This window comes from Sapajus apella, unplaced genomic scaffold (genome assembly GCF_009761245.1).
Source record: "Sapajus apella isolate SASKATOON/1434 unplaced genomic scaffold, GSC_monkey_1.0 scaffold170, whole genome shotgun sequence".
Taxonomy (NCBI): domain Eukaryota; kingdom Metazoa; phylum Chordata; class Mammalia; order Primates; family Cebidae; genus Sapajus; species Sapajus apella.
The window spans coordinates 867655-881526 of record NW_022437110.1 but is presented as its reverse complement, the minus strand read 5'-3'; the positions used below and the strand labels follow the sequence as shown (position 1 = coordinate 881526).

General features: G+C 62.5%; 1 protein-coding gene and 1 long non-coding RNA gene across 4 annotated transcripts in view; both read left to right on the top strand.

Annotated features, from left to right (window-relative positions):
* Nucleotides 1-405: 405 nt before the first annotated feature.
* Nucleotides 406-13872, top strand: part of CEP170B (centrosomal protein 170B) — a 30764-nt gene continuing 17297 nt past the window's right edge. For all 3 annotated transcript variants that reach the window (XM_032267599.1, XM_032267598.1, XM_032267600.1), the window contains exons 1-4: nucleotides 406-568; nucleotides 3504-3625; nucleotides 11907-11996; nucleotides 13451-13529. In XM_032267599.1, coding sequence (XP_032123490.1) covers nucleotides 3521-3625; nucleotides 11907-11996; nucleotides 13451-13529 — 274 coding nt within the window. In that variant the 5' untranslated portion in view covers nucleotides 406-568; nucleotides 3504-3520. The remainder of the gene's footprint in view (nucleotides 569-3503; nucleotides 3626-11906; nucleotides 11997-13450; nucleotides 13530-13872) is intronic.
* On the top strand, nucleotides 9581-10127 carry LOC116542601. Its single transcript, XR_004265281.1, has 2 exons — nucleotides 9581-9951; nucleotides 10018-10127. It is a non-coding gene; the product is annotated as an uncharacterized LOC116542601 (long non-coding RNA).

Here is a 13872-nt window from a genome sequence, read left to right as displayed (position 1 = left end):
CTGTGGGCACCCGGTTCCGCCTGACCGGGAGGCGAAGCGGGGGGTAGGGCAGAGACGGGAGGGGATGGGGTCTGCGCAGGGTGCGGGGTGAGCCGGGGAGGCCAGCGGAGCCTGGGGCTGGGCGGGGTGCGGGGTGAGCGGGGAGGCCGGTGGGCCAGGGCAGGAAGGGAGGGTGGGTGGGCCTGGAGCTGGGGCGCGGGGGCGGGACCCCGCGCGTGGCTGCGGGGTGCGCTCACCTGGCGGCCGCGGACCCGCCCTAACCTGGTTTCCGGCGGGGCGGGGCGCGGCGCGGCAGGGGCGGGGCGGGGGCGTGCCCGGGGCGGGGCGTTCCGGGGGCGGGGCTGGGCTTCCCGCAGACGTCAGGGACCCGCGCGCGAGGCCGCAGGCGGCCGCTCTGCCGTGGGCTCGGCCCGGGCTGCCGCGAGCGTGCGGGCCGCGCCGGGCATGTCCTAGGCGGCGGCCCCGCCCAGCGCTCGGCCGGGCGGGCGGGAGGGCCAGGACCGAGCCGGGCGGAGCCGGAGACCAAGCCGGGGACTGAGGCGAGCCGGGAACCGAGCCCGAATCGCAGGTAGGACGCGCCGGCCCAGCGCTGGCCGCGGCCCGGGCCTCCCACCGCCCGCACCTGCACGCTTGTGGGGCTGCACGGGGCGCGGGGTCCCGGCCGAGGCTGGACAAAGGCTCAGGGATAAGGGGTGCGCCCGGCGCACCTGGCCAGGCCGGTCCCCGCCGCCGCAGAGGCGGCCCAGGTCTGCGCCAGGCCGGGAGGAGCCGCCCCACGCGCGTCTACGCGGCCTGGCTGGGTACGTTTCTATGCGGCCTGGGGAGGGGGCGGCAGGCCTGGGCGCCCCGGTCCCCGCCCCGGCACCGGCTCGGCCATGGCCGCCCCCGGAGAGCGCTGATTCAGAAGGCGTCGCTCCCTCCCCCGCCAGGCCCGGCGCTCCCGCCCGGCCGCCTCTCTCCTGGCCTGGCCTCTTCTCCCGCGGTCCCTCCCTCCGTCTTCCTCCTCCTCCCCTCTCTCCTCATTTCCCTTCGCCGCCGTCTGCCTGCTGTCCCGGCCTCTCCCGGCCTGTGCGCTCCTTCCACCGCCGGCCTGCACCACCCGGCTCGCTGCCCTTCCCCGCCCCTGGGCCCCTGCCATCTTTCCCTGCCTCACCTCCTACTGTGGCCCTTACGGCTGGGACGGCAAGTTTGGGGCGTTTATTTTTCTTCCTCTTAGCAACGGTGGCCAGCCCAGCCCCGAGGCAGCCGAAAGCCGTTTTGGAGCGTCGCTGGCTCCCAGGCCTTTTCAGGGTGGGCGGCCGGGGCAGCGGCTGGCCTGGCTCTGGCATGGCCACATCACCAGGCTCTGGGGCTCGGGTTCTCTTTGCCTTAAGCAGGGGCTGTGGCCTCCTCAGGGTGGGCCGCGGCAGGTGATGGCAGAGTGTGAGGGCTAGGAGGGCTGGCTGGGGGCCGGCGGTGCAATGGTGGGGTGGGCCCTGCCGGATAGAGCACCCTATGGTCTCCCCCAGCAGCCCTGGGGGGAGGGCGGGGCTATAGAGGCCTCCTGGGGGCTCCACTGCCTGGGGCCGCAGGAGCATCAAAGCCCCACCCCTTGCCTAGGGCCTGCCTGGCTGGCTGGAGCCTGGGTTCCTGGTTTAGGAAGGGCAGGGCCCCCAGGGTGGAGCTACCTTCTCCTGGTGAGGATTTTTCTACATCTTCCTACCTGCCTGCCTAAGGTGAGGGTTTACCATGGGCTGTGCGGTCACTTGGGCGTTCACACTGGCTGGAGCTGGGTGTTGGTTTTCCCTGCTGCTCACCGAAGGGAGCTGAGATCTGGTAAAGAGCCTCAGCTGAAGATGTTGGGTGTGGGCACTGGACAAAGCAGGGACAGGGTCCACCTTCAGGGCAGGGCCAAGGCTGCTGAGATGATGAGATTGACTCACTCTTCTGCCTGGCACCCTCACGTGGTTGTGGCCTTGCCCCTGCCCTCACGTCGCACTCAGGCCAGCAGCCTCCCCTTCTCCTCTGCTCCCCTGGGCCCAGCCACTGTCATCTCTGTCCTGGGTTATCGTCCTCACTTCTTGACTGGCCTCCTGGGTGAGAGCCCCATGCCCACTCAGGGACTCCGGCGCTGGCCTCACAGGTGTGTGACCTGGACACCCCCACGAGCCCTTGCTTGGACCCCACATTTGGTGTCTTGCTCAGCTCCCCTCCTCATGGTTTTTGAACAAGGGCACCACGTTTTCTTTCTGTGCTGGGCCCTGCAGTGAGGGAGCTCTTTAGGGACTTCATCCGCCTCCAGGACCAGCCACAGGACTCCCAGGGGAATGTGAGGCCCTCCATCCCTCTGCGCTGTCCCTCTGCACTGGTGGCACCTGCTGTTCTCTCTTCCTGGAATACAGTCCCTTCATGGGCTCACTTCCACCCCTATCCTGCTGAGCCCGGATGCTGCCTCCCAGTGAGCCCCCTCCCCGCCCTGCCTCTGTGTTCCCTGTGTCCCTCTTTGTACCTTCTCATGAGCCATTTCTGTTCTCCATGCCTGCCCCTGCTGAAGGGAGCGCCGGGATTCTGGGACTCTGTGTTTCGGTCACGGCTGGCTCAGCCCAGGCCACCTAGCTCATGGCAGCACTCAGATGTGCTTCATGGACCATCGGTGCCGTACAGTGGGGTGGGGTGCCCAGGACATGTGTGCTTGCGGGCTCCAGTGTGCAGGGTGCATGTTAGCGGCGTATAGGGCCCCTGGCTGCCCAGGGTTGGGTCTCGGGGTGACATCAGCCCTGGCCATTACTCAGGCTGTCCCCCTCTTAACCTCCAGACTGCTACCGGGCTCCCTGCTACTAGCCCCTGACCACACCAGCCCCTCAGACCACCTCCTCTTTGTTGATGTCACTGGGAAGGTGGGCACCAAAGCTTATTTCCTTCTTGGGCACTGAAGGGGTTGCCTGATGCTGCCCTTGCGCCATGGCCACCAAGGGACGTTTGGCCTCCTCTCAGTGGTGGACATATTGATGACTCAGGGCCCCTGTCTCCAGTTCTGTCCCTGCTGCCTGTCACCCCAGTCCTGCTGTGGGGAGTGGGCCCTCTGGTTCAGTGTGTGTGCTGGGGTCAGTCTGGTACTGTGGACCTGGCATCATGGGGAGCCTGATGGACCATGCTGGGTCCTGCCCATGAGCTGCTCCTGGTGGGTCACATGGAGGTGGGGTCACATACAGGCAGTGCAGCCAGTGTCCCCATGAACTTCAACCCCTGACACCTGGAAGACAGAAGACATTAGGTGTGCTGGGGCCTGGAGGATAAGGGAGGACCAGGCAGCCTTAGCCAGGGATGGATGTGATGGGGAAGGCCGGTCACGAGGGAAAGGCCTGGCAGTGGGACTCAGGATCATCCTCAGGGAGGAGGGGTGGCTTGGCAAGGCTGGAGCCCAGCTTCTCCGGAAGCTGCCCGCTTGCCTTGGAGGGACAGGATCTGGGCTGGGCCTTGGATGTGTCCAGGGCATCCCACTCTAACAAGCCCCTCTTCCCCAGGGCCAGCCAGCACCAAGATGAGCGCCACGTCCTGGTTCCTGGTGAGCAGCAGCGGTGCCCGCCACCGGCTCCCTCGAGAGCTCATCTTCGTGGGGCGTGAGGAGTGTGAGCTCATGCTGCAGGTTCGCAGGGGCACTTGGGGCCAGGAGGGTAGGGGGTGGACAGTCCCGTCCCTCTAGGGGCCAGGAAGGTGCCCACCCCACTTGCTGCAGGCCACCCTGGCCAGAAGGCCACCATGCAGCCTGGGCCAGGTCTCTTGACCTGGGCCCAGGATGTACCGTGGGTTCTGTGGGCGCGAGCAGAGGTGGGGATGTGCTCACAGGCTCGGGTCCCTGCCCTGTTCATATCCGTGTCTCTGACAGGAGGGTGCTCAGGCTTTTGTCAGGTTCTCAAAGTCATTGGGGTCCCTAGAAGTGTGAGTTGGCATCCTTGTGCAGAGAGGGAGCTGAGGCCTCGGCTTTGCGAGGTGCTGGAAAGCCAGTCTGTCTATACCCCTGTTGTCTGGGAGCCCCGCCTGCGCTGTGAGTGCCGCCTGAGCGGGGGTCCCAATGTCTTGGTCCCACCTGCACCCTGATGAAGGCTGGTGCGTTTTGATGGTCCCCAGGCATGAAGGGGCTCTTCTCAGGGCATGAGAGCCTGCTGGGCACCTGCACTGGCAATTGGAAGTTTCTCTGGCCCGGGTTTGAGGTCTGAGTTTGGTTTCGTGGGGGTTTGCGATCTGGCTGTTTGAGAACCAAGAGCAGGGTGCTGAGCTGACCACATAGGTCCATCCTGGCCAGCCCGAGGTCCTTCTTCCACCCTGTGTCCCTGCGAATGAGTTGGGCTCCCTGTCCTGGCTTACCCCAAGCATGGCATGTGGGCCCCTGACCCAGGTGGATGGCACTGTCCAGTCTAGCCGAGGGCCTGCAGGTGCAGGGAGCCGCTTTGCCCAACAGGGTCCCATTACCTCACTCAGGCCTTGCTTCCTGATGCCGAGTGCTACTGCCACAGGCGCCCAGACTGTGCTAGGCTCTGATGAGGTGGGCAGGCCTCGGGCTGTGGCGAGGGGTCCTGGCCACGTGCACATTCCCTGGGGCAGACGGTGTTTGTCTGCCTCTGCCCAGGGCAACCCCACCCAGTATGGCTGCATGTGTCCTGCTGTGGTAGGAATGTTTGTATCCCCTGCAATTCAGAGGTCAAACTTCATTCCCAGCATAGTAGCTTCAAGAGATGGGGCCTTTGGGAGGTGACTAGGGCGTGAGGCTTCGCCCTTGGGAATGGGATCAGGGCCCTTAAAAAGAGGCTGGAGGAAGCTGACTCGCCCCTTCTGCTCCGTGGGGACGCAGCATTCAAGGTACCATCCTTGAAGCAGAGACAGGGCCCTCTCCAGACACCAGATCGGCTGGTGCCTTGAGCTTGGGCTTCCAGCCTTCAGAACTGTGAGCAGTACATTCCTGTGATTTCCACATTACTCAGGAATTTTGTTACAGCAGCTGGGATGGACTAAGTCCTGACATCCCAGCTTCTCTCCAGACGTCCTCTGACTTGCTTGAGCCTGGACCCAGCAGGTCTCTCACCTTGCAGTTGGTTGTTCCCGCTCTGAAGTTCTTTAATCTGGAACATTCTCTCCCCTTTTTCTCTTTTCTTCATGCCTTTGGTAGCCAGAGAGAGTCGGTGGCTGGGGGCAGGAGTCAGCAAATGTTTTCTACAAAGGGCCTGGTAAAGATTTTAGGTTTTGCGGGCCATGAAGTATCCACTGCAGCCCAGCCCTGTGGCCATGGCGAGGGGCGGCCAGGGAGCGTGCGTGAGCAGCGGAGGCTGGCGCGGCAGTACCTGCACTTCATTTATGGACGTTGAAGTATCGATTTCCCATCATTTTCATGTGTCATGAAATAGTCCTTTGATGATTTTCAGTCACTTAAAAGTGTAAAGGTCATTCTTAGTTTTCAGGCCATCCAAAGACAGGCAGCAGGCCGCAGGCTGTGCCCACTGCCTCATAGGGCCCACTGCCGGATTTGGCTGGTGGCTCCTATGGTCCATGTGCAGGGGTGGCATCAGAGATGGCCACGCTGCTCTACCTAGGGTGGCCAGGAGGGCTTCTTGCAGGAGGCACTTTGGGGCCTCTGGAAGAAGCCAGAACCAGCCTGCAGGCAGGGGACTGGTGTGGGTGGTCTTCCTGCCCACCCCTGCACCAGGCCTGCTCTGCCTGCTTCTCCCTGGGGTGAGAAAAGGTGCTGGGAGCAGGGTACTCAGGGTGAGTTTGGGGTCCGATTTCAGACTGCACCTGTCAGTGGAGCCCTGAGCAGGTAGGAGCGTTGAGGGCTCCCCAGCTCTCCTCGGTGGCCGCCGCTGGCCTGGGCCCTCACTGGGGGTGGGTGGTGTGGCCATTGTAAGATGCATCTCCGTGGGGAAACTGAGGCTCAGGGAGGCCTTGCAGGTGCGGCGAGTGTGGGAAGGCGGCAGCCTCCTGGTGCCCCTGCAGCAGCCTCCTGCCTGCCCACCCCTGCCCCCTGCGGCCTCTATTACCCTTACTCACTCCCTGTGCAGCTGCCCTAGAGGCTTCTCACTCCCACCCCGTAGCCCCACGTCTGGCTTCTGGGCCCCTGTGTTGCCCCCACCTCAGGATGTTTGCACCAGCCATCCATCCCTGCAGCAACTTCCTTGGCAGCTGTGCCAGGACCCCCACCCTCTTGGCTCATGCTCGGGGGCCTCAGTGGCCCTTTCCAAACGCTGCTGCTCCCCCGAGGCCCTGTCCACCTCTGCTCAGACCATCCACATACTGCCTGGAGCCTGCCCTGTCCTCAGCTTCCAGCCTTCTCCTGGACAGCTGCTGCACTGCGGCCTCTCAGAGGCATCCCAAGCTCGGGCAGAACCAAACCTGCCACCCACTGTCCCTTCCACCTGGGCCCCAGCCAGGGTCCCCTGCCCTCTGCCCAGTGCCACCCCCGCCATACCTCACGCACAGACAGGAACGCAGGCCTCCACTGTACCCAGCCTCTTTCTCCCCACACCTGCCCTGGCTCTCCGGATCTGGCTCACACCCACCTTCCTGTCCTGGAACCTCCACACTCTGTCCCAGCACCCCCTCCACAGTCCTTGCTTTCAGCCCCACATCTTTCCACTGGGCAGGGTGCCAAGAAGAGACACTGCCCTCCTTTGGCATCCATTACAGAGAGGGGCCAGCAGGGTGTCTGGGGTCCAGTCCTGTGTGAAGAAGGTGGTCCTGGGGACTGAGCAGTCAGCAGACACCTGCCTACGTTGTACTGAGGCCCTTGGGGCCAGTGGGGAGGGGGAGGCTGTGGGAAGACAGAGGACAGAGCTGAGCCTGGGCTGTGGGGACAGGACTCAGAGGGGAGACAGGCAGAGTGGGCAGCCCCGTGGCCTGGGCTTTCACTAGGCAAGAGGGGCGGTAGCTTGGACCACAGCGGGCAGAGGGGTGAGGAGTTGTGTTTTGAGCAGAGCTGCCAGCCATGTGCTGTCCCACGGGCCACGCTTTCCAGGGCCCTGCCTTTGTTCCCTACAGTGTCCTTGTTCCCAGTGCAAATGTGGCACAGAACTGGTACCCAGCAAACAGGCGTTAAATGATGCAGGGACGTGGACCCAGGCAGGACTTCCTGCTGTGGCTGGCACTCCTGTGGTGGCTGAAGCTGTGATAGAGGGTGTGGAGGGGCGTGTGTGCATGTGTAAGTGTGCGTGTGCGTACATGCACATGTCTATAGGTGCACACATCTGTGCACTGTGCACATGCCTGTGTGTGTGCGTGTGTCACGTGGGTGTGTGTTCTGCGGGTCTGTGGGGAAGCATCCTCTGTGGGAGTGTATGACAGCTGGGATTTGCACACTCACATCCTGACCCAGAGACCACAGCCCAAGCAGGCCCGGGCCTCTGCGCACAGCACGTTGGGCCAGTCTGCTGTGGGTGCCTGTGGCCACCCATGGGGAACTCAGTGAGTGGCAGGAGTTTGTGTCCAGAGCCCTGGCTGCTGCCGCTGCCACTCGGCACAGCTGGGCCAGGCTGTTGCCACAGAGGGCATCAGACGTGAACTTGGGAAACATCTTTATTCTGTTTTAAAGTGAGTACACATTACTAGACGCATGCCCCAAAATCTATGGGTTTGGAGCGTCTTCCGGCCATGTCACATGTCTGTGTTTGCCTGGCTGTTTCTGCACGAGTTCCTCCGCAGGCCCTGGTTTCTGTTGTTTTAAGTCTTGAGTCCTGGGTGGGGGGCCACCCCTCATGGGTGGCTGGAGGCTTGGCCAAGTGTGGGGCTGCTTCTGGCCTACAGTGCTGGGGCTGGAGAGGGGAGTTTCTGGAAGGGGCTCCCTGTGTGTCTCCAGTGCTTTCGGCAGTCTGGGGAGGGGCTCGGCGGAAGCAGAAGCAGGTCTGGTGAGAGAGCCCTGGCTGGGGGTAAAGTGTCCACCTGGGGTTGGGCCAGACGGTGGGGCTCCGGGTGTTAAGGAGGGTCCTCTGGGGGGTCCTGTGCTGAGTCCAAGGAGCCTGAAGCTGGGGTGGGCTGGGTGGGGTGAGGAAGGTGGGTGTCGGGAGGGGAGGGGCCCTAGACTAAAGGTGAGACCCAGGCCTGGGCAGGGACATGGTGTGCCCAGAGCTGGCAGAGTCATCGGACTGAAGCTTGACTGTGGCCTGGGACGGGTAAGAAAGCTTTGGAGAGGCCTCAGGGCCTGTGGCAAAGGGGGCTGTGGAGATGGAGGCTGACCGAGGGCTGCCGAGAGGAAGGAAGACACTCCAAACCCATGGATTTTGTGGGCCTTGCTGGAGCCTGTGGTGGAGAGGGGTTTGGTGGGTGAGCCCTCCAGGGAAGGCCTGGGGCGGGCGGGGCTCCAAGGGCCTGGAAGATATGCAGAGGTGTGTCCAGGAGGAGGCCCCGAGGCCCAGGGGTTCTGAGACTAGGGGAGCAGCAGGGAGGTATCCAGGCTGGAAACCCCTCGGGGGGGTCACTCCTCAGCAGAGAGATGGCATCCAAACCACCTGCCCCCAGCCACCTCAGCCCCTTTCGAGGGGACAGGGACAGTAGCTCCTTCCTTTATGCCCCTTGTGGACCCCGTTCCCTGGGGAGGTCTCATGCTGGCGGGGAGGGGCCTAGCCCAGCCCCAGCCTCAGCGCTTCCTTTCTCTGAGACAGCAGCAGGTCCCTCTGGCCCGGTGGAGCCCACATATCGGGCAGGCTAAGGTGGGCTGCTGGCCTGTGCACAGAACAGGGTGCAGGAGGAGGTGAGCCCCAACCCCCAAGGGAGCACCAGGCCTCCCAGCTTCCAGGCTGCACTCTCAGGCAGGACTCCCTCAGGGCTGCCAACGGGACAGTCAGTGGCCTGGGGTGTCTCTAGCAGCCATCCTAGAGAGCTAGGGAGGGGGTCTCAGGACAGGCTTCTTGGAGGAGGTGAGTGCTGGGGGTGGCCTGTGTCTGGGGCCTTCAGTGCTTGGTGGGAAGTCTGATGGAGGAGGTGATGTCTGGCGTCACCCTCCCCAGGCCAGGATCCTCCCCCAGCCCGTCCGGCAGAGACTGCTGTTGGGGTGGCTAGGAGCCATGAAGCTGTCTGGTTTTGTTTTGTTTTGAGATGGAGTCTTGCTCTGTTGCCCAGACTAGAGTACAGTGATGCGATCTTGGCTCTCTGCAACCTCTGTCTCCCAGGTTCAAGCAGTTCTCCTGCCTTAGCCTCCCGAGTAGGCACCTACCACTGCGCCCAGCTAATTTTTCTGTCAAGGTCAGACCCACTCTACCAGAGACCTGTGGCTTTGGCTAGCAAGTGAGCTGGCACCAGGAGTCCCACCGGGATCCACCTTCCCAGGGAGGCATGTGGGGCAGGTGGAGCGGCTCACCTGGTGCTGGGAAAGCGTGGTCTTCTTCCGGGCAGGCAGCTCAGGGACAGCTGCACCCAGGACCCTGCTTTCCCCTTTAAACCGCCCTGGCACTCCTGCCCACTTCCTGGGGGGACTTAGGGTCCTGACAGGATGATGTGTGGATCCTACCCATCCCCCCACCACCCTCCACTGTAGTCCCCACCCCCACCCTCCACCGCAGTCTCCACCCCCACCCTCCACCGCAGTCTCCACCCCCCCCTCCACCGCGGTCTCCACCCCCACCCTCCACCGCAGTCCCCACCCCCACCCTCCACTGCAGCACCACCACTGTGGCTTGAGCCAGGCACCCTGGGCTTCTGAGTGCCCACTCCTCGGTGGCAGTGGCACTGGCATAAGGCTGGCTCTCAGTGCTGCTGGCTATAGGGTCCACTGCCACGTTGGGTGCCAGAGATAGGTTCCAGCTCTACAGGGTTCTGTGAGCCGCTCCTGGCTAATGTGGAGATGAGAAATTGTAGAAATAAAAGACACAAGACACAGAGATGGAGAAAAGAGAGTTTAGGCCCAGGGGTCCACTGCTAACCAGATCGCAGAGACCTGCGGCCCCGAGTGCCGGGAGGCTCTCACTTTTATTGAGCTGCAAATCTGGGGACAGGGTAGATAGGGCACGGTCTTGGAAGTCAGTGACTGGGGGCAGGGTAGATAGGGCATGGCAGTGATAGGTCAAGTACATCACCTGTCATTCAGGTAGGGGCTCAGGAATTTCTGGCACCCGAAGTGAGGTAAGGAGCATAATGCATCAGCACCTTTTCCATACTTATCAAGAAAGAACTAAAACATTAAGATTTATATTACTATTACTGATGATCTTTTCTAAGAACAAAGAGCCAGGTGCAGAAGCAGAACATGATAGTGGACAGCATCACAGAGACGGTTAAGCCCCCGGATGTCTGCGGGCCTCCCTGACAGCCGTCCGGCCTACTGCAAGAGCTTGGAGAAGCGGAGTTTTCTCCTAACTCCTCTGGCGAAGGAGACGTCTCAGCTATTTTGGACATCTTCCCTAGCTGGCTAAACAGCGGGTGCTTTCCCAGTGCTGGCGCAGCCGCACAGCCGAGGCACCCTCTAGCAGCCCTTAGGCGGGTGGGCGTGACAGAGGGCTTAGAGCATCTTGCCGTAGGGTCATTCATTTCACAATGTCAACCCAGGTTACACTTCTGACCCTAGAGGCATTAGTAAAAGAATTACAATTACCTATGAATAACTAAGATCACATATGAATAACTAATAACTACTACAGTTATATTTCTAGTTACTTTTTTCTTCATTATTTATATGGAAATAGGCTGAGGCCTTTTGTTCCTGCCACTGCACTTATGGGATCTCCCCTCTACAGCTAGCCACCATGAGCCCCCGCCAGCTGCAGCTTCCCTGCCCTGGCACCTCTGCAGAGGTCTCAGCCAAGATGGACCATTGAGCCCGTGTCCCCCACCAGCCCCTGCTGTGCGTTCTCCTCTCTGAGTAAGGAAGGAGGCCCTGCCCTGAGTGCTTCTAGTCCTTGCCAGGGTTGCTGGGGGAGGCCCCACACCAGTGTTGAAGGATGGGTCCCAGTGGTGGGGCAGTGATGCCCAGCTACTGGGGTGGCCTGCACATGGCAGGCTGAGAGTGACCAACCTGAGGGGCCCGCGCTCTCACCTGGGAGACCGAGAAGCCATGCTGGCACTCAGGAGGGATGTCCAGGTCCTAGTCATGTGGACTGTGGGCCGTCCTGTCCCAGGGCTGGGAGACTTCCTTCAGACCCATTGCTGCCTGTGGAAGCTGGCCTGGTGTCTTGTGGGTACACTGCCTTGATGTTCCGTAGGTGGTAGTGAGGGGCACACACTGTCTGGGGCAGGACTCAGTGGCTTCCCTGGGTCAGCTGATTCTGCTGGCCTTTCCTGAGGCTGCCCGCCAGGTCTGTGGCTCTCAGGTTTGGGGCAGGAAAGGTGGAGTGGCGGGCCGGGTGGGCAGTGGCTGTGCTCACAGCATGTGAACAAGTAGAAAGTATCTCCCCATGCCCCAGTGGGTCAGTGACGGGGGCTTCGCTGTGGCCTTACAATTGGATGACTGGGGTTGACCTTGTGAGGACAGTGGGGCACCTGTCCTCGGGGCATGGTCCTGGGTGGACTGGTGGCCTGGAAAGGGTCCACAGCACTCGGGTGGACCCACCAAAGGTATGGACGCTGGCTGAGAGTTGTGCATGTCCCTGTGGGGCTGGGCCAGGAGTAGGGGAGGGCTCCCTGAGACAGCCCCCCTCACTGCCAGCCTGGCTGCCACCACCTGACCTTGGGAGGGAACAGTGTGTGCCAGATGACCAGAAGGCTCCCACCACTCCCACGGCCCAGCCAGGAGCAGCACTGGGGAGGGCAGTCATGGGGCAGCAGCAGAGGGTAGGGGACGTGGCCCTGGCATCTTGCCAAGTCCTGGTCTGGAGGCAGGGTGGGCACACTCTGGTAGGAGGCCTGGAGGCTACTGCTGGTGTGTGGAGGGCAGGAGATGGAGCAGGGGTGCCTCTGCCTCCTGGGTGTCATCTCCTCCCATGGAGCACCTGAGAGCCAGCTGTGTGTCTCCCCAGTCCCGCAGTGTGGACAAGCAGCATGCCGTCATCAACTATGACCAGGACAGGGACGAGCACTGGGTGAAGGACCTGGGCAGCCTCAATGGGGTGAGTGCCAGAGGCCCTGGCCTGGCATTTTAGCAGCCATACCCTTCAGCCCTGGCCCCTCCCTCTCAGCCGTGGGCCCTCCCCCAGCCCTGGACCCTCCCCCAGCCCTGGCCCCTCCCTCTCAGCCCTGGGCCCTCCCCCAGCCCTGGCCCCTCCCTCTCAGCCCTGGGCCCTCCCCCAACCCTGGCCCCTCCCTTTCAGCCCTGGTCCCACCCCAAGATCTGGCCCCTCTTCCAGATCTGTCCCCATCCCCAATTGCAGAGGCCCCAGGCCTCTCCAGAAGGCTTCCCCTGGCAGGGACTTAGGACCCCCAACAGTCAGACTATGCTTACATGGAGAAGGGACCCTTCAGATGGGGAGGGAAGCACTGGGCTGGGGAATGGGGCCCCTAAGATGGAAGGAGCTGTGCTTGGGTACCCAATCTGGGGGGGTGTGATCCTTTCTTCTGTGAGTTGGGAGTGGCAGGGGCAGGAAGGTAACTAGAAGGGAACGGGGTGTAGGATGGAAGCAGGCAGGAAGGATGGAGGCCCCTCTCTGGGGGTGTGTGTCTGTCCCCGAGGTCCCTGTCTCTTGCTGAGCTTGGTGGACTCCAACTTGCCCTAGGACACTCCATCTTCACTGCACCCTGCAGTCCTGAGCTGGGGGGCCCTAGCGGCCTCTGTGGGACACCCCATCTTCACTGCACTCTACAGTCCTGAGCTGGGGGGCCCCAGCGGCCTCTCAGCAGCCCCTCAAGGAGCTCTGGCCAGGGGGCTCAGGCTGCTGGGTTCTGTCCTGAGCTCCCTCCTCCTGCAGCATGCTTGTCTGATAAAGCAGCTGCCCCTGAATGGCTGCACAGCAAGTGGCCGCTCCTCTGCCTGTGTGGGCTGCGTCAGCCACGTGGGCTTTGAGAGGGTCCCCAGGGCTGCCGGCCCGGGTTGCATGGCACCAGCTGGGCCAGTGCTCCTGGGCCCTCCATCGCTGGCTACCTCTCAGGCCTGTGATGCCCACAAACCTGCCTCCCACCTACCTCTGGGATTGGCACATCAACACCCCTGCCAGCGGGCAGCCTGGAGTGGGGTGTCAGACCCGCTGAGGCCTGACCCCTGGCCAAGGGCCACCACAGGGCAGGCCTAAGCATATTGTGGGGTCGGAGTTGGGGCTGGGGCCAGCACGAGGCTGTGTGGCTGAGAGGAAGCACCTCTTAGAGGAGTCTACTTCACAAAGATGCTCAAAGGGTTCTGTTCCAGAGGGTTCTGTTGGGGTCCCTGCAGTGCTAGGTGGGCCCCGGTGCCTGAGTGCCCCTGGCCCACAGCTGTGGAACTTGGGGCTGGGCACCTGTGCTGCTGGTGCCTGGGACAGTGCTGCACAGGCCCCGCTCTCCGTGGGCTCCAGAGAGTTGGTGCCCCCCATCACCCCGCCCACAGCCGCCCACCCGCTCAGCTTCACCCTGCTGCCACCTGTTTTCCCTGCAGACGTTTGTGAATGACATGCGAATCCCGGACCAGAAATATGTCACACTGAAGCTCAACGACGTCATCCGCTTCGGATATGATATCCTCCTCCCAGCCCCTTCCTCCTGGGCTTCTCAGTCCCCAGGGCCATAGTCACCCTGCTACTCCAGCAGCAGAGCTGTCACCGCTGGGCCCACGGGGCTACAGAGCATGGAGGATGACCCTAGGGCTGGGCTCCACCTGCTGATGGTCCACCCCAAGGAATGCTAGTCCCTGCAGCTGACCCCAGTGGATGCCCTGGCCATGGGCACCTGCTACTTACCCACTCACCCAGCCTGAGGTCACATGGGGCCCGGGGAACTGGTGACCACTCCCTGAGACCCCGAGTCCTGGCCTGACCTTGGGACTGTCGGGCACATGGGTGGGCACGGCTGTGCCTCCCC